General features: G+C 48.7%; 1 protein-coding gene and 1 pseudogene across 1 annotated transcript; one reads left to right on the forward strand and one right to left on the reverse strand.

Annotated features, from left to right (window-relative positions):
• Positions 1-1,024: 1,024 nt before the first annotated feature.
• On the forward strand, positions 1,025-2,791 carry LOC123447419 (annotated as a pseudogene).
• A 15,571-nt stretch (positions 2,792-18,362) lies between these two features.
• Positions 18,363-22,190, reverse strand: LOC123450876 (pentatricopeptide repeat-containing protein At3g60050-like). Its single transcript, XM_045127927.1, has 3 exons — positions 22,104-22,190; positions 20,405-21,683; positions 18,363-18,452 (listed from the first exon to the last, which is right to left on the reverse strand). Exons 1-3 carry the CDS (start codon positions 22,188-22,190, stop codon positions 18,373-18,375), a joined length of 1,446 nt encoding a protein of 481 aa, XP_044983862.1. The 3' UTR covers positions 18,363-18,372.
• Positions 22,191-24,459: the final 2,269 nt, after the last annotated feature.

Below are 24,459 nucleotides of genomic sequence, written 5' to 3' on the forward strand. Positions count from 1 at the left end.
ATGTGCACGCGGACACGAAGACTGTACTACTTCAGACCACACCCTTCAATCAAAGAGTAAAAAGAAGACTGTACTTCAGACAAAAAATGTGGCGCTGTCATAGTTTTGCTCACTCGTGGGCACTGGGGTGACCGTGCAGATCAAGACGGACGTCGTTTTCAGAGTTGCTAGCTATTTAACCTAGCTACTCCATAAGAATTGTTTCAAGGTCTCAATCATCCGAGCTTAACCTGCTTAGCTCATATTGTATTTTTCGTTTTGCTGCTATGGCTTCGGCTCTTTGGAATGTTAGAAACAAATAAAGCTTCTCTTTTTTTGCGAGAAAAACAAATAAAGCTATGATAGGAAGCAAATTTGTTAGACACCCAACCGAGAGAAAAACTATGTTTCTTCCTTGTAAGCCGATATCCCCAGCAAAACTACCTCCCTTTCATCCAGCTTTACAAAAAAAGTTGTTGCTTAGCAGGAGTATCTGCTACTTTCTCAGTATGAAACCTCGAGTCAAGAAGAGTCCATACGTGGTTTACAAGGATCGATGTACCAACCATTTAGCAGGACCCCACGTTCAGTTGACTCTGCAGAAAAATATTTTCCTTTCGGTTTCAAATCGCTCCATGCCCATCCGTGTAACGACGATGATTAGTACTTGCGATATACACTAGCATCTTATATATATATATATATATATATATATATATATATATATATATACTACCTTTCCCAAGCAATCCAACAACAACCTGACAAGGGACAACTTGCTAGGGTTCCATACTGTAAGAACAAGTGGAGCGCCAACAACCGCTTCCAGCTGATCCAAGCGTTGCCAGCAGGCACATACTACAAGTTAATCACACGCTCATATGCACCTGCCCAGTTAGTTAATTTCTACATTAGCATTCAGCTGGAAGCATTCGTGATATCATCTACTTTGGCCCATTGTGATACAGTACCTTGTTGCTCCAACCCCCAGCTATTTAAGGTGGGAGAGGTACTGCTACACAACATACTTGTAAATCAAGCGAGAGCTTCCGCGGATCGATAGCTGAGTAATGGCATATTTGAGTGCCTTCCTGTTTTCAGGCCTCTGTCGATTTCTCTGCCTGTTGGGATTCTTCTGCAGCCTACCATCACTAGGCATCTGCGATGAATCAGAGAGCGATACACAAGCCCTTCTTTGCTTCAAGTCCGGGCTCTCGGCACCTGCCGGGGTTCTAGCTTCATGGAGCAACGCGTCCATGGAGCTCTGCAACTGGCACGGGATCACCTGCAGCGCAACATCCCCCCGGCGTGTCGTTGCGCTGGATCTTGAATCCCAAGCCATCTCAGGAACCATAGCACCTTGTGTTGCCAAGCTCACTTGGCTGGCAAGGCTTCAGCTGTTCAATAACAGTTTCCATGGCGGCATACCGTCCGAGCTTGGCTTCCTGAGCCGGCTCACCAACCTCAACCTCAGCAACAACGCTTTGGAAGGTAACATTCCGCCTGACCTCTCTGCGTGTTCCCAGCTCCAAATCCTGGGCTTGTGGAACAATTTCCTCCGTGGAGAGATCCCACCTACTCTTAGCCAATGCAAGCACCTTCAAGAGATTAACCTTGGCAACAACAAGCTCCAAGGGAGCATCCCTCCTGCTTTCGGAGACCTTTCTGAGCTGCGCATTCTAGTTCTCACCAGCAACAAACTTACCGGCAATATACCACCGTCTTTGGGCCGCAGCCGTCATCTCACATGTGTTGATCTTGGGATCAATGCTCTCGGAGGGGTCATCCCAGAGTCCTTGGCAAATAGTTCATCTCTTCAAGTACTTAGGCTCATGAGCAATAGTCTTACTGGAGAACTCCCACAGGCTCTCCTCAACACTTTGTCACTTTGTGCCATTTGCCTCACAAATAACAATTTTGTTGGTTCCATACCTTCTGTTACTGTCACCTCTTCCCCTCTTAAGCATCTCTATTTAGGGGAAAACAATCTTTCAGGAAGAATACCTTCCTCACTAGGGAACCTTTCCTCCCTACTTCATCTTCGTCTCACAAACAATCATTTAGTTGGGAGCATCCCGGAGAGCTTAGGTTATATTCCAACATTAGAGGTATTGACCATGAGTATAAACAACTTATCTGGACGGGTTCCACCGTCTATCTTCAACATGTCATCCCTGAAAAGTCTCGCCAAGCGAGGAACTCGCTTGTCGGAAGATTACCTTTCGACATTGGCTATACGCTCCCCAATATCCAGAACCTAATACTCTCAGAGAACAATTTTGATGGAGCAATCCCAGCCTCTCTTCTCAAAGATTGCCACCTACGCTGGCTTTACCTGAATGGTAATAGCTTTACTGGATCCATGGCATTTTTCGGCTCATTGCCAAATTTGGAGGAACTCAATTTGGCACACAACAAGCTAGAAGCAGATGACTGGGGCTTTATCTCTTCCCTATCTAACTGCTCCAGACTGTACATGCTGGCCTTGGATGGGAACAATCTCAAAGGGAAATTGCCAAGTTCTATCGGCAACCTTTCAAATAGTCTTGACTCGTTGTGGCTGAGTAGCAACCAAATTTCTGGACCTATACCACCGGAGATTGGCAACCTTACGAGCCTCAGTGCATTATACATGGATTACAATCTTCTCACCGGCAATATACCACCAACAATTTGGGAATTGCACAACTTGGTCGGTCTATCCCTTGCGCAAAATAGGCTTTCAGGTCAGATCCCAGATACCGTTGGCAATCTTGTCAAGCTGAGTAGACTGGAATTAGGTCAGAACAACTTTAGTGGAAGAATACCATAAGTATAGCATGATGAAGTCAACTTACCAGACTCCAGCCCTGCTTACAACTAACTAGATGAGCGTCTACCAAGTTACATCTTCAAAATCTCTACGCTTCTGAAGAGTTGAACTTGCCAGACAACTAGTTTATCTGTAGTAGCTTGAAATGCAAAGCAACTTCCTTGAAGATGACAATTATATATCATTATGTGTAAGCATCCCAGCGAGGGGTATGTCTCTTTGTTCAGCACTAGCACATCATCTTCAGTGTATTGAAAATGAATGACAAAGTTTTTTGACTTATTTCTGCTAATATTGTCATTTGTATTATGTGATGACAAATAATAATCACTACTAGAATCCGCAGCTTTGCGCAATGCCCCGTTATTTCCCAAGCTCATTTTATCGAGCACTCAGCAAAAACAAAGAAATTTGAGTGCGCTAGAAAAAACACTAGGCAAAGCACAGGTGCTTGGCAAAGACTGCTCTCTGCCGAGTGCACAACAAAAGAACTCGGTAAAGCGAAAATGCACTTTGGAGGACGGGCTCTGTCGTGGGTATAAGCCTGACAGTAGATGTGTAGGGTACGAATGAGATGGGCAGAGTCCTAGCTACGGCGAGGTTGTATGAGTTCAGGCCCCTCTGGGGTGGAGGTAACAGCCCTACGTCTCAGTGCTCTCGGAGCTTGTTACCGAGCGTGATATGGAGTACAAAGATTTTCCAACCCTTTCACCAGTGGGGGAGGACGACTTATATAGAGTGCGCTGCCCTCCACAACGGTTCTGATTCAAGGGTGGAGTAGTGGCGATTGAATGCATACGTTACAGGTAACGTATGCTCTAAATGCTAGTAAATGCACCCGGAAACGTACAGCAGTTTCCCTCCAGAGAGGTTACGGCGCGCCGAGTGTATCCAGTCGGTAGGCCCGGTGTTCTCCGAATGTTAGTCTCCGACTGGATGATTCTGGGCTTGTTCCCGACTGGATGATGGGGGCACCTTAATTCAGTCGGGCCTACTTAAGGTCCTGTCCCTTGTGTGGGGTAGTCCTTGGGTAGGACCTGTAGGACAGGCCTATGACCCTACCCTAGGACTATGACCCCATCATTAGTCCCCGAATGGATTGGGGTTGAAACGTCAAAGCAGTGCTCGAGGTTCAGATCCGACTGGACTAGGTTCGGCTTGGGCGTTGCTTGCCTCTATCCATTTTATCTCTCCTGACCAATGGTCCGAGTGGAGGTGTTTTGCGAAACAGACTGTCGGGAACCGAGTGCTTTCGCGGCATCTTTTGACGCGACCGGTCAACTGACAGCGGCGGATTTTCCGGGATCTCAAATTTCGGGTTCCGCGCGCTTAGCGGGGACGACGTCAGCGCGCTCGAGTAGCGCCTGACTCCTCGATCCTCGCGCCTTCAACTCCTCCACTGATATCGCCGCGGCTGGTTGGGCAGATAAGATTTCGGTGTGTCCCAGAGGAGCAGGTGGGGGCGGCCAAGGGGGCCATGATCCAGGCGGAGCTGATGGCCGGAGAAGCCAAAAGGGCTTATGACTCCGTTGCGGCCTTGTACCGGCAAAGCTTGGAGCTGCGCGATGACATCCGAGTAAGTAGTCTAGTAAGTACTTACTTTTCTTCTGTAACCCACTGGGTGTTGTCTGCTGTTTGCAATGGGTTCACTCCGAGTGAACCCAGTGGGTGTAGTCCCCGAGACTTCTGTCGAGTGCTTGCACCGACAGTTGTCTTTATACATTTGGTCTTTAGTTTAGTTGTGTCTGTAGACAATATTTCCGAGTGCGAGTACTTATTGCAGTCGGAGCGCTCTTGCGGTAAGAGTCTTCGAGAGTAAGTTGCACGCAGGTGGAGTAGTATTAGCCCTTGAGGCGTAGGTGAAAAACATGCATCTCAATAGGGCGGGCCTGCTTGAGGAGCATGCCAGTGGGGTCACTCTTAGTGAACCCACTGGGTGTAGTCCCCGAGACCGCTGTCGACTGCTTGCGTCGGCAGGGGTCTGAAGAACTTATAATGTGTATTGAGAAACTTGCTGATTACTCTTTGTTTCGTGGTGTAGAAAACTTGTGAAATGGGAACTGCTTATGAAGCCATGAGGGCGGAGAGGAACCAGTATGCTGGTGAACTGGAAGCTGCAATGCTCGCCATGGCCAGCATGAAGGACGCGCTGGAAGTTCGAGAGAAGTCCTTGGAGGAGGCGCTGGAGGCAAACAGGGCGTTGGTGGCGGAGGTGGAGAGACTGAAGAAACAGAGGACTGAACTGCACAATCAAATGGCTGTTCGGAACAAACGATGGACAGCTCAGGAGAAGTATGTCAACGACTGGGCTGTCCAGATGATGACTCGTCTGGCAGGTAAGTCTTATGCTTTGTCGAGTGGTTGTACCGTGTGACGAACACTCGGTTTTTACCGTCTGTTTGCTCGTTTGGTGCAGATTTTTGTGGTGACGCCGAAGCTGAAGCGGCGGCTGTAGAGCGGTCCATGAAGGACAATGTGCCACTCGGCGAGGACGCCAACCGGGATCTGCTCCGGGCGCATATCCGTGTAGGCAAAGTGGGTCCGTTCGTCGGCCGACTGAGAGAAGTCATCGGCCGCATTGAGAAGGAGCTTTGGCCGGAAGACGAGTCGCGGCAGGAGATGGAGACTCTGTTGGGGCGACTGGAGGAGATTCCGGACCGAGTGCAATCCTGGAAGAAATCGGCAGCGCGTTGCGGTGCTGACGTTGCGCTGTCATTGGTCCGAGTCCATTGCAAGGAGGTGCGGGAAGATAAGCTGAAAGCATTGAAGGTCGCCAACATGAAGAAGCTTCAATTCGAAGACTTCATGGAGACGTTCCTTGAGACTGCCACCCGCATCACTGATGGAATCGACTTGGACACTTTTGTGGAGCCCTCTAGTCCTGACGCCGGCCCAGCTGATGCGTGATCAAACTTTATCCTCGGTATGCCGAGTGTTTACCTGTAAGATACTGTGGCCACTTCTGTTGGCCGTCATACTTTTAGAGCGGTGCGGGTAATCTGGATCCGCACTGAGTCGGCTATCGTTTGTGGACTTATGTTGTCGGAATGAAAACATTTAGTCTTTTGTTGAAATATTGTTTCGAGTGGAACACTTAGTGCGTACTCGGAGAAGATTAAGACTTAGGTGATTCTTGGTCACGTCTAAGTCCTCGAGTGGGACTTGTATTGCACACTCGGAGGAGATTAAGAGTTAGGCGATTCAGGATCGCAGCTAAGTCGTCGAGTGCGACGTATAGTTCACGCTCGGAGGAAGTTATTACTTAGGTGATTCTTGATCACAGCTAAGTCTCCGAGTGCGACGTATAGTGCACACTCGGAGAATGTTAATACTTAGGCGATTCGTGATCACAGCTAAGTCCCCGAGTGCGACGTATAGTGCACAGTCGGAGGAGGTTAATACTTAGGCGATTCAGGATTGCAGCTAAGTCTCCGAGTGCGACGTATAGTGCACACTCGGAGGAAGGTTAGTACTTAGGCGATGCTGGATCGCAGCTAAGCCCCCGAGTGTGACGTGTAGTGCACACTCGGAGGAGTTTAATACTTAGGCGATTCAGGATCGCAACTAAGTCTCCGAGTGCGACGTATAGTGCACACTCGGAGGAAGGTTAGTACTTAGGCGATGCTGGATCGCAGCTAAGCCCCCGAGTGTGACGTGTAGTGCACACTCGGAGAAAGTTAATACTTAGGCGATTCGGGATCGCAGCTAAGCCCCCGAGTGTGACGTGTAGTGCACACTCGGAGAAGGTTAATACTTAGGCGATGCTGGATCGAAGCTAAGCCCCCGAGTGTGACGTGTAGTGCACACTCGGAGAAGGTTAATACTTAGGCGATTCTGGATCGCAGCTAAGCCCCCGAGTGTGACGGGTAGTGCACACTCGGAGAAAGTTAATACTTAGGCGATTCTGGATCGCAGCTAAGCCCCCGAGTGTGACGTGTAGTGCACACTGGGAGAAAGTTAATACTTAGGCGATTCTGGATCGCAGCTAAGCCCCCGAGTGTGACGAGTAGTGCACACTCGGAGAAAGTTAATACTTAGGCGATGCTGGATCGCAGCTAAGCCCCCGAGTGTGACGAGTAGTGCACACTCGGAGAAAGTTAATACTTAGGTGATGCTGGATCGCAGCTAAGCCCCCGAGTGTGACGTGTAATGCACACTCGGAGAAGGTTAATACTTAGGCGATTCAGGATCGCAGCTAAGTTTTGTGTGTGTGTGTGTGTGAGAACTCTGAATCTGCACAAAACTGAATCTGCTGAATATATTATTTCTTCAAACTTGTTCGTTACACTGCTTCAGTCGACGATCACGTATAAAAACGCTTGAGGAGATCTTCGTTCCATGCGCGCGGCTCGTCTGTCTCCCTTTGAATATTGTAGAGTCTGTATGCTCCGTTGTTCACCACCTTGGAAATGATGGAAGGCCCCTCCCAGGCCGGAGCCAACTTGTGGGGTCTTTGCTGATCCACTCGGAGCACTAAATCGCCAGCTTGAAATGTGCGACTCCTGACGTGACGTGCGTGAAAGCGTCGCAGATCTTGCTGGTAAATTGTTGAGCGAGTGAGTGCCATCTCGCGCTCCTCCTCTAGAAGATCGACTCCATCTTGCCTTGCTTGTTCCGCTTCGGCTTCGGAGAAGAGTTCGACTCGCGGGGCATTGTGAAGCAGGTCACTCGGAAGGACCGCTTCTGCTCCATAGACGAGGAAGAACGGCGATCGCCCTGTTGATCGGTTTGGAGTGGTGCGGAGGCCCCAAAGTACTGAAGGTAACTCGGTGACCCATGCACCAGCAGCATGTCCTACCTCTCGCAAGAGTCGAGGCTTCAAACCTTGAAGGATAAGTCCATTCGCATGCTCAGCTTGTCCATTGGATTGCGGATGTGCTACGGAAGCAAAATCCACTCGGATACCCTGACTCGCACAGAAGCCTTTGAATCTGTCCGAGTCAAAGTTTGTCCCATTGTCTGTGATTATGCTGTGAGGCACCCCGAATCTGGAAATGATGTCCGTGACAAACTTGACAGTTGTTGAGGCATCGAGTTTCTTGATGGGCTTGGCTTCTATCCATTTGGTAAACTTGTCGACTGCCACCAACAGATGTGTGTAGCCTCCTTGGCCTGTCTTGAATGGTCCGACTGTGTCTAATCCCCAAACTGCAAATGGCCACACAAGTGGGATTGTCTTTAGCGCAGATGTTGGTTTGTGGGACTTGTTGGAGTAGAACTGACAGCCTTCACATCGGTCGACCATAGCTTTGGCCATCTCGTTAGCGTGCAGCCAGAAGAATCCAGCTCTGAACGCCTTGACGACGATTGCTCTCGAAGAAGCGTGATGGCCGCAGGTACCCGAGTGGATATCCTCTAGGATCAACTGTCCTTCCTCTGGGGAAATGCAACGTTGGAGGACGCCTGAGACACTCTCCTTGTACAATTGACCGTCAATGACAGTGAATGCCTTCGACCTGCGAACTATTTTCCGGGCTTGGATTTCATCTTCTGGAAGTTCCTGTCTCAGGATATATGCCATGATCGGCACAGTCCAATCGGGAATGACTACCAAAATCTGTGTGACTAGATCAACCACAGCAGGCACATCGACTTCAGTCGGATCTGTTGCGCTCTTGGGTTGTACTGGTTCTTCCGTGAAGGGATCTTCTTTGACTGAAGGAAGATGGAGGTGCTCGAGACAGACATCACTCGGGACTGGTCTCCGAGTGGATCCGAGTTTTGCCAACTCGTCAGCTGCTTGGTTCTTCAGTCTTGGAACATGATGAAGTTCTAGACCTTCAAACTTCTTCTCCAGCTTCCTGACTGCATTGCAGTATGTCGTCATGGTGGGGTTCCTTACGTCCCACTCTTTCATCACTTGATTGACCACCAAATCCGAATCGCCGTAGACCATCAGGCGACGGACGCCGAGTGAGATGGCCATGCGCAATCCGTAGAGGAGAGCTTCATACTCTGCCTCGTTGTTGGAGGAATCAAAGTGTATCTGGAGCACGTACTTGAGCTTGTCGCCTTTGGGTGATATGATCACAACACCAGAGCCGGATCCATTCAACATCTTAGACCCATCGAAGAACATTGTCCAATGAGCCGAGTAGATGTGAGTCGGTTGCTGTTGTTCTACCCATTCTGCTATAAAGTCAGCCAGGGCTTGAGATTTAACAGCTTTCTTGGCCTCGAACTTGATGTCACAGTACAGCATCTCCATTGCCCACTTCGCCACTCGGCCTGACGCATCTCGATTGTGGAGAATTTCCGACAAAAGAGCATCAGAAACGACAGATACCGAGTGGTCTTGGAAATAATGGGCCACCTTCTTCGCAGTCAAATAGATCCCATAGATAAGCTTCTGATAATGGGGATACCTCTGCTTGGAAGGGGTCAGGACTTCGGAAACGTAGTACACTGGCCGCTGAACTTTGTATGCTTTGCCTTCTTCTTCTCGCTCGACTGTAAGAACAGTACTGACGACTTGATTTGTAGCCGCGATATATAGAAGAAGGGTCTCTTTACTGAGCAGAGCAGTAAGAACTGGCTGGGTGGAAAGTAGGACTTTGAGGTCGTCGAATGCGACTTGGGCTTCGTCTGTCCACTCGAAGGTATCTGACTTCTTCATGAGTCGGTACAGAGGAAGTGCTCTTTCGCCGAGTCGATTGATGAACCTGCTCAAAGACGCTAGGCAACCTGTGAGCCGTTGAACATCGTGTATTCTGACCGGCCTATCCATTCGGACGATGGTCCCGATCTTTTCAGGGTTAACATCGATTCCTCGTTCGGAAACGAAGAAACCGAGTAACTTTCCGCTGGGAACACCGAATGAACACTTGGCTGGGTTTAGCTTGATATCGTACCTACGAAGGTTGGCGAATGTTTCTGCCAAGTCAGTCAGCAGGTCGGAACCTTTGCGTGACTTGACTACGATATCGTCCATGTATGCCTCCACGTTGCGACCGATCTGGTCGAGGAGACATTTTTGGATCATGCGCATAAAGGTAGCTCCTGCATTCTTCAGACCGAAAGGCATAGTGATGTAGCAGAAGCACCCAAATGGGGTGATGAATGCTGTTTTCAACTCATCGGGACCATACAGACGGATCTGATGATAACCCGAGTAGGCATCAAGGAATGACAAACGCTCGCATCCCGCAGTCGAATCGACAATTTGATCTATGCGGGGGAGCGGAAAATGGTCTTTCGGGCAGACCTTATTGAGGTGCTTGAAGTCAATGCACATTCGGAGTGACTTGTCCTTCTTGGGCACCATGACGACATTGGCGAGCCACTCGGAGTGGTGAACCTCGCGAATGAAGTTGGCAGCCAGCAGCTTGGCCACCTCTTCTCCGATTGCCTTCCTCTTGTGCGCGGTGGACCGACGCAGGCGCTCTCGACGGGCTGAGTGACGGGATCCACATGCAGTCGGTGCTCAGCCAACTCCCTGGGTACACCCGGCATGTCGGAAGGTTTCCATGCGAAGATGTCCCAGTTCTCACGGAGGAATTGGGTGAGCTCGGCTTTCTATTTAGGATCGAGGGTGGTGGAGATGTTCGTCGGGGCGGCAGACTCGTCCGTCGGATGGATGCTGATTTTCTTCGTATCTCCCGCCGACTGGAACGCGGACTCAAAAGCTGGTTTCTTCGAGCGCATCAGGTCGGCAGGGTCGACTGTCTTCTTGTATTCGTCGAGCTCGAGCACCGCCATCTAATGGTCGGCGATTCTTGATCCCTCTTGCAGACACTCCTCGGCTCGCTGGCGGTTGCCGGTGATGGTGATAACGCCTTTTGGGCCCGGCATCTTCAGCTTCAAGTACACATAGCACGGGCGTGCCATGAAACTCACGTACGCTGGGCGGCCCAGAATCGCATGGTAAGCGCTCTGGAAATCCACCACCTCGAATGTGAGCTTCTCCTTGCGAAAGTTTTTGTCAGAGCCGAAAGTGACGTCCAACGCGATCTGGCCGAGTGACTTGGCCTTCCGCCCGGGGACGACTCCGTGGAACTGCATATTGCTCTCGCTGAGTCTGGACATCGGAATGCCCATTCCCTTGAGGGTGTCGGCGTACATGATGTTCAGTCCGCTACCGACGTCCATGAGGACTTTGCGCAGACGGACTCCCTCCACCACCGGGTCGACCACCAGAGCCTGTCTTCCTGGAGTGGGGACATGCGTTGGATGATCCGACTGATCAAAGGTGATCGCAGTCTGAGACCATTTCAGAAACTTGGGAGCAGTCGGAACGGCCATGTTGACCTCTCTGTTCACTAACTTCAGACGACTCTTGCTTTCGACATCAGCAGAAATCATGAGGGTTGCATGGACTTGGGGGAACGGATCCTCCTTGTCTTCCTCGTCCTGCTCGGGATTCTTCTCACTCGATTGTCCTTCGCTGAACCCCTGGATCAGGAGACGACACTGCCGAGTGGTATGCTTCGCGTATATGGGATTGCCTTCTTCGTCCATCTTCGTGTGTATTGGACAAGGCTGATCCAGGATGGGATTGTTGAACGGCTTCTTCTTGGGGGCAGACTGTGCTTTCCCCTTGCCCTTGAACTTGGCGGTGGTCACAGCTGCAGCTTCTGCCTGCAGTGTGGGTGGAACTTTCTGTTTCTGCTTCCGAGTGTTACCTCCGTCGGCATCGCCGACTGTCTTGTGTTTGCCGCTCCGGATGCGGTCTTCTTCCTCGCCATTTGCATAACGAGCAGCTATCTCCATCATCTTGCTCATGGAGATGTCGCCTGTCCGGCCGAACTTTAAGTACAACTCTCTGTACCGTACGCCTGCCTTGAATGCGCAGACCGCTTGATGCTCGGTGACGCTCTCCACCGTGTGGTAAAGAGTCGTCCATCGCTGGATGAAGTCGCGCAAGGGCTCATTCGGCTTCTGGACACAGTGCTGAAGCTCCACAAGGCCTACAGGGCGTTTGCACGTCCCTTTGAAGGTCCTGATGAACACTCGGGCAAGATCTGCCCAACTGTAAATGCTTGAGGGGGCTAACTGGTTCAGCCAAGCTCGCGCCGAGCCGTCGAGCATCAGAGGGAGGTGCTTCATAGCGACATAGTCGTCCCCTCCTCCGATCTGGACTGCCACTCGGTAGTCGTCTAGCCATGTTTCAGGCTTGGATTCCCCAGTAAATTTACCGATTCCCGCTGCCAATCGGAAGTTGGGCGGGATGTCAGCCGAGCGGATGGCTCGACTAAAACACTCGGGGCCGGACACAATGGTCTTGCTGCCACTCGGACGATCCAGATCGTGGCCATCGCGGTGGGCTCGACCCCTGTCGACTCTTCGCTGGGCGATTCGCCCTCTTGCGTCGGGTCTCGGGTCGTAAGTGTCGCCGACTGAACGCCGATCATCATGATGTCGGGACCCATAGGGTCCACCCCGCGGAGGGGTGCGCGAACGGCGGCGATCTTCACGGATCATGGAACGACTGCCTCTCCTGTGGTGCTGATAGGAGCCGGGGCTGTGAACCGACCGATGCGTGTTTGCATGGGCGGAACTGTTGTGGATCCGATTGTGCGACTGGGAGACTGCCGAATTCTGCTGCTGCGCCGTGTGCAACAGAGCACGGATCTGCTCGATTCCTCTTCCTGCCTCTGAATCAGTCGGTTGGAGGGAATCAGCGATCTTGGCTGCCGCAGCCAAGTTGAGGAGAGGTGTGCGGAACAACTCTGCGTTGCTCTGCCGGGTGTGTCGACTGGCAGAACGGCGAGGCGGACGGCGTGCACCGGATGCTTCATCGACTTCGCGCTCGTTCCGGCCGGCCTGATGGGGATCTTCATGGGTGTTGGCCATGTGAACTTCTGTTGCAGGCCCGCGGCCTACGTACTCGAAAGGGAGCTCAGTCGGAACCGAGCCCGAGCACTGGGGACGCGGGGCAACCACAACAGACTCCAGAACCGCCACTTGAGAGGACGCGAACTGGCGCGCTCGGGCATGCTGCATCCAACGTTGTAGACGCGGACTGCGAGACCGCCTGCTGCGGCGCGTGACGAAGGTGCAAGCCGGCAATGGAGCCGATTGTTGGAGAAGAAGAACGCTGCGAGCACCGGCACGGAAGTGCGTGGCCCCGCGACGGGGAAGCGCCTCGACGTCGAGAGGTGCCTCCCGAATCCACGCCGAATCGTCGACGACGAAGGAGAGAGCGCCGAAGAGGATCTGGTGACCCATGCTCGAACCTCCACCGGACGACATGACGAAAGGAAGTAGTCGCAAACTCGCGGGAAGTCGCTTAGACGCCTGCCCCAAGGTGGGCGCCAACTGTCGTGGGTATAAGCCTGACAGTAGATGTGTAGGGTACGAATGAGATGGGCAGAGTCCTAGCTACGGCGAGGTTGTATGAGTTCAGGCCCCTCTGCGGTGGAGGTAACAGCCCTACGTCTCAGTGCTCTCGGAGCTTTTTACCGAGTGTGATATGGAGTACAAAGATTTTCCAACCCTTTTACCAGTGGGGGAGGACGGCTTATATAGAGTGCGCTGCCCTCCACAACGGTTCTGATTCAAGGGTGGAGTAGTGGCGATTGAATACATACGTTACAGGTAACGTATGCTCTAAATGCTAGTAAATGCACCCGGAAACGTACAGCAGTTTCCCTCCAGAGAGGTTACGGCGCGCCGAGTGTATCCAGCCGGTAGGCCCGGTGTTCTCCGAATGTTAGTCTCCGACTGGATGATTCTGGGCTTGTTCCCGACTGGATGATGGGGGCACCTTAATTCAGTCGGGCATACTTAAGGTCCTGTCCCTTGTGTGGGGTAGTCCTTGGGTAGGACCTGTAGGACAGGCCTATGACCCTACCCTAGGACTATGACCCCATCAGGCTCCATGGAGCCCGTTTTAAAATATCATTTTTTCAAAGCCCAAAAAATCTGAAAGAAATTATACATATAGAAATACGTGTATAACGCATTTGATAAAAGTTTTGTAGCAATATACTTCCATACGTGGCGTATACATAGAAAGCAAATACAAAAATGAAATGGGCCCCTTTTTATTGTTTTTGGGTTGGATTTTTGTTATTTTTGTGCAGCTTGCAAAAAATAACTTTTTTGAACGAGATTTCACAGATCCACTGTGAATATGTATAAGTTTTCACATATTTATTTTCGGATTTTTTTTAAACATAAAAATATCATTTTTGCAGCTTTTGAAATAAAGTCCTCCATGTAGGACTGGCTCCAAAAAGTCGCACTCCTCGGTAAAGACCCTTGCTCTGAGCAAAGGTCTGACCACATGTCCATTCCCTACACAACTGACGGCTTTATGACCGATGGGGCCTTATTTGCCGAGTGTCACCAAACGGACACTCGGCAACATTATTTATTTTCCTTTCTAAAATACATGGTTTGCGAGTGCCACAAATTTTCTTCTCGAAGGCTATCTGGGTTCATGAGTCGGGTGCTTAGGAAACCTTCTTGAGCTGCCAAAATAGCTCCACGGTTGCTTCCCCTACTGCGACACGAGCAGCACCATCTGGGAGTGCATAGGTGCCATTAATCTGCGCGGAGGAGGTTCACGAATTACATGCCTAGGGAAGCTTTTGGAGGAACTGGTAAGCCTCTGGCTTTTGTGAACCATCTTGTTGGCCAGATCTGGCACAAGCGTGCTCTATGAACAATCTGGACGTCCTCCCCCTGGGTGTTTAGGACCTTGGAGGAGGTGCTCAGCACCATCTGAAACTACAACATCATGGAGTATGTTAGCGTGCAGATATGATCAACAGCAAGAAGAACATGTGCGTAATGCATGCTGAGAGGCTGAGAGTAGATAGTTGAGTCTTGAGTGCATACCTGCAGGAGCGGGTGGAGGCTGCTGAAGGGACGGAGTGTCCCTGGCTTGAGCGGCTGGAGAAGCCAGAGCATCATCGACAGTTCATGGCTTGAGCAGCACCAGCGGGGATGCCACTAATTCTCACTACCAGCTAGCTAGAAGGCAAAGGACAGCTTAATTAGTCTGTCAATCCGTCACTGATGACTGCCCACAAACAAGCAGTTCATTTATGCAAGTTAACCTCAAAGAGGAGCCCAAGTTAGTTTCCTACCTTAATTTCCTCAGTGAACTACCACAAGTGTTCAACGAGTCAAAATGATGAATAAATACTACTCCCTCCGTCCCACAATATAAGAGTGTTTTGGAAGCTAACACACTCCCTCTGTCCCACAATATAAGAGTGTTTTGGAAGCTAACACACTCCCTCTGTCCCACAATATAAGAGCGTTTTGGAAGCTAACAAGTAAATAACTAGAGAGGAGCGTGTCCATTCATACCACCATGTGCTCGCGGACATGAAGACTGTACTACTTCAGACCACACCCTTCAATCAAAGAGTAAAAAGAAGACTGTACTTCAGACAAAAAAATGTGGCGCTGGCATAGTTTTGCTCACTTGTGGGCACTGGGGTAACCGTGACGGATGTCATTTTCAGAGTTGCTACCTATTTAACCTACTCCATAAGAATTGTTTCAAGGTCTCAATCATCCGAGCTTAACCTACTTAACTCATCTTTTATGTTTCGTTTTGCTGGCAAAACAAAACTGCAATGACAAGTCGACGTCGGAAGCAGAGCAAAGAGAGGCGACCTCGTCAAAGTTTAGAAGAGACATGAGACAGAGGATGGCCTGTTATAGCTCAATTGTTCTTTTCTTGTGTTATGGCTCAATTGTTCTTCTGGGACTGTGTCCAAGACAGTACACGTGGACGCCATCATGTCTCACCAATTTCTGGGCAAAACTTCAAGGCAGGTCCAGCGGCTAATTTGGATGAGATTTGCTGCTACGGCTTGGGCTCTTTGGAATGTTAGAAACAAAGCTTTGACAGAAAGCAAATTTGTTAGACATCCAACTGACAAAAAAAAACTATTTTTCTTCCTTGTAAACTGGTATCACCAGAAAAACTATGTCGCTTTCAGCCGGCTTTATAAAAAAGTTGTTAATTAGCAGGAGTACCTGTTACTTTCTCAGTCTGAAACCTCGAGTCAAAAAGAGTCGGTACACGGTCTACAAGGATGAAGCCACCATTTAGCAATCGTCAGGGCCCCGTGTTTCTCTAGTTGACTCTGCAGAACAATCTTCTCCTTTCAGTGTACTTCTTTCAAATCGCTCGATGCCCATCCGTGTAACGGCCATGATTAGTACCTTTGAGTCTTGAGATATACTATCTCCAATGCGTCTTATACTACATTTCCCAAATAATCTAACAACAACCTGACAAGGGACAACTTGCTAGGAATCCATATTGTAAGTACAAGTGGAGCGCCAACAATCGCTTCCAGCCGATTCAAGGGTCTCCGGAAGGCACAACCTCCAAATTAATCATGCGCTCATATGCACCTGCCCATTTAATTTCCACATTACCGTTGAACTGGAAGCACCACACTCTGAGTTACAGATATCATCTACTTTGGCTGGACAGGACCCCAACCAAACGAATTGTTCTATATCCTGGAAGCTAGCTCATGACTTGCAACTATGACTCGCAGATATCATTGCTGGAAGCTTGGAACAATGACTTGCAGATATCGTTGTTGAGTTTCAGGCAGATTGTCCAGATAGTCCAAAATCCATGTTCCGGTGTTGCCTACCTTACCTGCTCCTCTGTCCATAGCATCCAGCACGGTTGCATTGCCACCCATTATGATATCTTAACTTGTTGCTCCAATCTCCTACTATTAGAAGTGGGTGAGGTACTGCGACACACCATGCTTAAACATCCTCTTGCAAAGCTAGAGCTTCCATCGATCTCGATAGCTGAGTAATGGTGTCTTCGGCTGCCTTCTTGTTTCCGAGCCGCTGTCAATTTCTCTGCCTCTTCTTGGGTTACTTCTGCAGCCTACCATTACTAGGCATATGCGATGAATCAGAGAGAGACAGGCAAGCCCTTCTCTGCTTCAAGTCCGGGCTCTTGGCACCAACCGGAGCTCTAGCTTCATGGAGCAACACGTCCATGGAATTCTGTGACTGGCACGGGATCTCCTGCGGCGCGACAGCACCCAGGCGTGTCGTAGCGCTGGACCTTGAATCCCAGGGCATCTCAGGCTCTATAGGGCCTTGCATCGCCAATCTCACTTGGCTGGCAAGGCTCCAGCTGTCCAACAACAGCTTCAGTGGCGGCCTGCCGCCCGAGCTTGGCCTCCTGAGCCGGCTCACCAACCTCAACCTCAGCATCAACGCTTTGGAAGGTACCATCCCACCTGAACTCTCCGCGTGTTCCCAGCTCCAAACCCTGGGCTTGTGGAACAATTCCCTCAGTGGAGAGATCCCGCCTACCCTTAGCCAATGTAAGCGCCTTCAACAGATTAACCTTAGCAACAACAAGCTCCAAGGGAGCATCCCTCCTGCTTTCGGGGACCTTCCTGAGCTGTGCATTCTAGTTCTCGCCAAAAACACACTTACTGGCAGCATACCGCCATCTTTGGGCAGCAGCCGCCATCTTAGATACGTCGATCTCGGGATCAATGCTCTCGGAGGGGTCATCCCGGAGTCCTTGGCAAATAGTTCATGTCTTCAAGTACTTAGGCTCATGACCAATGGTCTCACTGGGAAACTCCCAAAGGCTCTCCTCAACACTTTGTCAATTGGTAGGATTAGCCTCGAACAGAACAGTTTTATTGGTTCAATACCCTCTGTTACTGTCACATCTTCCCCTATTAAGCATCTTGATTTAGGGAATAACAATCTTTCAGGAAGAATACCTTCCTCACTAGGGAACCTTTCCTCCCTAGTTCATCTTCGTTTTACAAACAATCATTTAGTTGGGAGCATCCCGGAGAGCTTAGGTTATATTCCAACACTAGAGACATTGACCTTGAACATGAACAACTTATCTGGGCCGGTTCCACTGTCTATCTTCAACATGTCATCCCTGAGAAGTCTCGCCATAGCAAATAACTCACTTGTCGGAAGATTACCCTTCGACATTGGCGACACCCTTCCCAATATCCAGGACCTAATACTCTCAGAAAATAGTTTTGATGGACCAATCCCAGCCTCTCTTCTGAAAGCTTGCCACCTACGCTGGCTTTACCTGAATGGTAATAGCTTTACTGGATCCATACCATTTTTCGGCTCATTGCCAAATTTGGAGGAACTCGATTTGGCACACAACAAACTAGAAGCAGATGACTGGGGCTTTATCTCTTCCCTATCGAATTGCTCCAAACTGATGATCCTGGCCTTGGATGGGAACAATCTCAAAGGGAAATTGCCAAGTTCTATCGGCAACCTTTCAAACAGTCTCGAATGGCTGTATCTAAGTAGTAACCAAATTTCCGGACCTATACCACCAGAGATTGGCAACCTTACGAGCCTCACTAGCTTGTACATGAATTACAATCTTCTCACTGGTAATATACCACCAACAATTGGGAAATTGCAGAACTTGGTCTTACTATCCTTTGCGCAAAACAGGCTTTCCGGTCAGATTCCAGATACTTTTGGCAATTTTGTCCAGCTGAGTATGCTGGAAATGGATCATAACAACTTTAGTGGAAGAATACCTGCAAGTATAGCACAGTGCACTCAACTCACCACACTCAACCTTGCTCACAACTCACTAGATGGGCATATACCAAGAGAAATCTTCAAACTCTCTACGCTTTCTGAAGAGTTGGACTTGTCAGACAACTACTTGTCTGGAGGAATGCCAGATGGAGTTGGCAATCTCGTTCATCTGCAGAAAATCAACATGTCAAATAACAGGTTGTCTGGCAACATCCCATCAACTCTCGGCCAGTGTGTTGTTCTGGAGTATCTTGGTATGCAAAGCAATTTGTTTGCAGGAAGCATTCCACAATCATTTGCCAACTTAGTCAGCATAAAACAGATGGATGTTTCTAGGAACAATTTGTCTGGAAAAATTCCAGAGTTCCTCAAATCCATGAAATCACTGCAAGACGTCAATTTATCCTTCAACCATTTTGATGGAGCAGTTCCAACAGGCGGTGTTTTTGACATCGCTGGTGCAGTGTCAATCGAAGGAAATTATCATCTGTGTACAAGCATTCCAACAAGAGGTATGTCTCTTTGTTCAGCAGTGGTTGACAGGAAAAGAAAGCAGAAGCTACTGATTCTAGTTCTACTGCCAACTGTTGTTGCCACTGCAATCCTTTTCTTATTTATTACAACAATTTTTTGGAGGAAAAGGATGAAAACCAATCCCCATTTGCATCATGACAATGAGCAGATAAAGATAGAGAAAATATCATATCAAAAGGTATCATATGAAGACTTGGTAAGGGCAACTGATAGATTTTCATCAGCAAACTTAATTGGTTCTGGGTCATTTGGAAGGGTTTATAAGGGCAGTCTGCAGTTTCAAGAAGATCAAGTTGCCATCAAGATTTTTGATCTTGACATTAATGGGGCACATCGGAGCTTCATAGCAGAGTGTGAAGCCCTAAGAAATGTTCGGCATCGGAATCTTGTAAAAATCATTACTTTATGCTCTTCAATGGATAATGCTGGGGCAGATTTCAAGGCCCTAGTGTTCCCATACATGCCAAATGGGAACCTAGGAATGTGGCTACATCTAAATGACCCTGAAAATGGTGAAATGAATACTCTGACTTTAAGCCAACGGACTAACATAGCCTTGGATGTAGCATTTGCATTGGATTATCTTCACAATCAATGTGCACCTCCAGTTATACACTGCGACTTGAAGCCAACCAATATTCTTTTGGGTCTTGACATGGCTGCGTATGTCATCGACTTTGGCCTAGCAAGATTCTTGTTCAGCACAGAAAATGCACATCAAGATAGTTCAGCAAGTTTGAGTCGCTTAAAAGGATCCATAGGGTACATCCCACCAGGTGAGATAAGTTTATTTGCAAGATATTGATTCTGTTTGTTCCTTGTGGAGTTGTACAAATAGTGAAGATTGTTTAATTTTATTTGTTTTTTTAATGTAAATGCAGAGTACGGGATGAGTGAAGAGATATCAACCAAGGGTGATATCTATAGTTTTGGAGTGCTTCTGCTAGAACTGATAACAGGGTGCAGTCCAACTGATGAAAAATTTAATGATGGTATAAGCCTTCATGAATTTGTTGATAGCGCATTTACAAAGGATATTCATGAGGTTGTTGACCCCACAATGCTAGAAGATAACAGCAATGCAACTGACATGATGAAGAATTGCGTCATTCCACTTTTGAGAATAGGCCTCTCTTGCTCCATGAAATCACCCAAAGAGCGGCCAGATATGGGGAGAGTCTCTACCGAGATCCTTAGAATAAAGCATGTGTCCTCAGACACATGCATGTCAGGTGAAGCAAAGAATTGGCAGAATGGTGGCAAGCAATAGTAGTTCATGTATAGAAGAAGAAGAATGTACTATTTTGTTTTTTTCTTTCTGAATCCAGTTTGAGCCATTTCAGTAGCTAATGCATTATGCATCTATGTCAAATGGCTTTGCAGCATTTGTTTCTGCCGATGTATGTTTTTATTATCTATACAAAGTAAGAAACATGTCCTTCTGATTTACAGCTAAGTTATCTACTTATACATGGTGCAGACAGGAGTGAAGGGCATAAATGGCACATGAATATCTTATATGCACAAGCAAGTTTCACTCAACTAGATGACTCAACAAGAGCTCAAAAATAAATCAGTGTTCCAAACCTGACTGTACAATGAATTTCTGAAACAAGGACTTCAATTCAGCACACAGATCTCCCCTCCCCATCTTGTGCAAACCTTTGGAAACTGTAACATAAGCAGAGTGGTCTGGCCTAAGGCCTTTCTCCATCAACTCATAGAGGACACGGCCTGCCTCGATGTTCCTCCCCGACTTGTGCAACAGCTTGGCGAGCAGGCTGTAGTTCCTATTCGTGGAGTGTGTATCCCTGGTGCTCATAGCCCTGACATAATCACAGGCATCTTCGATTCTTCCGGTGTAGAAGTACCCCTTGATGAAGGCCGTGTGAATTGTAATCCTCGGCGTCAGCTTTTCCAAGAACATCTGATCGAGAATCTTCCTTGCCGAATCCATCTTCCCCGCCTTACAGGCGTGGTATGTGAGGATCTCGTACGTCAGTGAGTTTGGGATGTCGTCAGGTCCTGACCTCTCCATGGTCTCAACGAGGTCGCATGCTTCGGTGGCCCTGCCATTCTTGAGCAGGCACCCGAGGAGGTAGTTCCAGGAGTTGGCATTCGGGTCGCAGCTCCCCTTCCTCATTTCATCGAACACCTCACAGGCGCCCCGGAAGTCGCCATCCTTGCACTTGGCAGCCAAGAGGACGTTGTAGTAGCTCGCTCTCATCGCCGTCTCCTCAATCACCCACACGGCCGCGTCGAACTCGCCGATCGAGGCCAACGCCTTGACCAGCGAGAACACGCCGGACGCGCGGCACGGGCCGCCGGCACCGTCCAGAGTCTTCAGAGTCGCCGTCACCGCGTCATCCACGCTGCTTGACGACCTCGCCGCGGCCTCCAGGAACGCAAACGCCTGCTCGGTAAGGGGGAGCCGCCGCGCCGACACTTGGTCGAGGGCGCGGGCCATGGCGGGGTAGTCGGCCAGCCTGCCGGCGTTCTGGACGAGCAGGTTGTGGGCGCGGGCGCTGGGGGAGACGCCCCTGTGCCGAGAGAGCCAGGCGAAGAAGCGGCACGCGGGGATGCCGCGCTCCGTGAGCGCGCGGAGCGCCGCCGACACGGCCGCGTCGGAGAGGGGCGGGCCGAGGCGGTCCAGGTCCGCCTCCAGGCTGCCGCCATCGCCGCCTGCCGCGACGAGGCTGACGATCGCATTCGCGGTGGCGGCGGTGGTGGGTTCGGTGCTGCGGAGGTTTGAGGGTCTGGAGGAGGAGGAGGAGGAGGAGGTCGCGCCGCCGGCGGAGACGGCGCGGCGGAGGCGGGAGATGCGACGAGACATGGGGTGTGCTCCGAGAGTCTGGGTGGAACTGGACTGTTCGAATGCCAGTGGCAAGTGAGGTTGACGGGCCAATCTGGGCCGTGAAAGGCCGGCCGAACGGTTCCTGTGGCACTTAGAAAATTGGAGAATCCTCATTCCTTGCGGGTTACCCATCCTCTTTCGCCGCAGGAGTTCATAAAAGAGAAAAAAATCATTAGAGGTCCTCACGTTTGTTTTGGTGGTCATTTTAGTCATCGTAGTTGTAAATACTTGAAGTACGATCCTTATAGTTGTCATGGGGTTTACATATGATTCAATATACGATTTTGTGTATGTATTTGTTTAGTTGACCGTGTGACTGGCCTCGCCACGTGGCGTTTGAACGACAACTCAACTTAGGGTCGTCGGTTGGCTCTTATAAGCTGGTAAGCCTGGGGGTTTTCGCAAAATTGACACGCATTAAAAGAAATAGACCTGGTCGGACTGCACCCGATCACCACCACCTGCTCCCTTGTTCCTCCTTGGTCGCTTCTCCCATGTTCCTCCTCGCTCACCCGTCATCGCTGCCGAGGTGGTGCCCTCGAGCTCGCCGGCGTGCCCGCGTGCGGCAACGGCGACATGAGCTCATCGTCGGATGCCGAGCCACCGTCGTCCGACCCCTTTGGCAGAGGCCAGTGCGACATCATTTCGCCCCGACGCGTCGTCCACCCGATGCTGACCTCCCTCATTATGGTACGTCGTCGCCGTCCGGTCCTTCTCTGGTAGCTTATGGAACGGCTCCATAATGTCTTCAATTCCGCTGATTTGTTGGGGTTTTTGCTATGTCATCACGAATCGAGGCCCCGGGCTTGTAGGGTTTTAGGTACTCCAAGTAGGGTTTAGCAGCTCGAGCGGCAGACTACGATTAGGGTTTTGTGGGTGCGGTTAATGGGTGAAACAGAAGTATACTTCCATATGATTAGGATTCGCTGGTGTTGTTACTACAATACTTGGTAATTTTGCCCAAAAAAGTGTGCTGCTTTCAAATGCTTTTTTTATCAGAGTGCAAACAAAGTACACGATTTTGGATCATGCACTTGTCCTGTGGATGACTGTGGATTTGACAGTGTAAACAGAAGTATACTTCCATATGATTAGGATTCGCTGCTGTTGTTACTACAATACTTGGTAATTTTGCCCAAAAAAGTGTGCTGCTTTCATATGCTTTTTTTTATCAGAGTGCAAACAAAGTACACGATTTTGGATCATGCACTTGTCCTGTGGATGACTGTGGATTCGCTGGTGTTGTTACTACAATACTTGGTAATTTTGCCCAAAAAAGTGTGCTGCTTTCATATGCTTTTTTTTATCAGAGTGCAAACAAAGTACACGATTTTGGATCATGCACTTGTCATGTGGATGACTGTGGATTCGTTGGTGTTGTTACTACAATACTTGGTAATTTTGCCCAAAAAAGTGTGTTGCTTTCATATGCTTTTTTTTATCAGAGTGCAAACAAAGTACACGATTTTGGATCATGCACTTGTCCTGTGGATGACTGTGGATTTGACAGTGTAAACAGAAGTATACTTCCATATGATTAGGATTCGCTGGTGTTGTTACTACAATACTTGGTAATTTTGCCCAAAAAAGTGTGCTGCTTTCATATGCTTTTTTTTATCAGAGTGCAAACAAAGTACACGATTTTGGATCATGCACTTGTCATGTGGATGACTGTGGATTCGTTGGTGTTGTTACTACAATACTTGGTAATTTTCCCCAAAAAAGTGTGTTGCTTTCATATGCTTTTTTTTATCAGAGTGCAAACAAAGTACACGATTTTGGATCATGCACTTGTCCTGTGGATGACTGTGGATTTGACAGTGTAAACAGAAGTATACTTCCATATGATTAGGATTCGCTGCTGTTGTTACTACAATACTTGGTAATTTTGCCCAAAAAAGTGTGCTGCTTTCATATGCTTTTTTTATCAGAGTGCAAACAAAGTACACGATTTTGGATCATGCACTTGTCCTGTGGATGACTGTGGATTTGACAGTGTAAACAGAAGTATACTTCCATATGATTAGGATTCGTTGTTGTTGTTACTACAATACTTGGTAATTTTGCCCAAAAAAGTGTGCTGCTTTCATATGCTTTTTTTTATCAGAGTGCAAACAAAGTACACGATTTTGGATCATGCACTTGTCCTGTGGATGACTGTGGATTCGCTGGTGTTGTTACTACAATACTTGGTAATTTTGCCCAAAAAAGTGTGCTGCTTTCATATGCTTTTTTTTATCAGAGTGCAAACAAAGTACACGATTTTGGATCATGCACTTGTCATGTGGATGACTGTGGATTTGACAGTGTAAACAGAAGTATACTTCCATATGATTAGGATTCGCTGGTGTTGTTACTATAATACTTGGTAATTTTGCCCAAAAAAGTGTGCTGCTTTCATATGCTTTTTTTTATCAAAGTGCAAATAAAGTATACGATTTTGGATCATGCACTTGTCCTGTGGATGACTGTGGATTCGCTGGTGTTGTTACTACAATACTTGGTAATTTTGTCCAAAAAAGTGTGCTGCTTTCATATGCTTTTTTTTATCAGAGTGCAAACAAAGTACACGATTTTGGATCATGCACTTGTCATGTGGATGACTGTGGATTTGACAGTGTAAACAGAAGTATACTTCCATATGATTAGGATTCGCTGGTGTTGTTACTATAATACTTGGTAATTTTGCCCAAAAAAGTGTGCTGCTTTCATATGCTTTTTTTTATCAAAGTGCAAATAAAGTATACGATTTTGGATCATGCACTTGTCCTGTGGATGACTGTGGATT

The sequence above is a fragment of the Hordeum vulgare genome, chromosome 4H, assembly GCF_904849725.1.
Source record: "Hordeum vulgare subsp. vulgare chromosome 4H, MorexV3_pseudomolecules_assembly, whole genome shotgun sequence".
NCBI lineage: Eukaryota > Viridiplantae > Streptophyta > Magnoliopsida > Poales > Poaceae > Hordeum > Hordeum vulgare.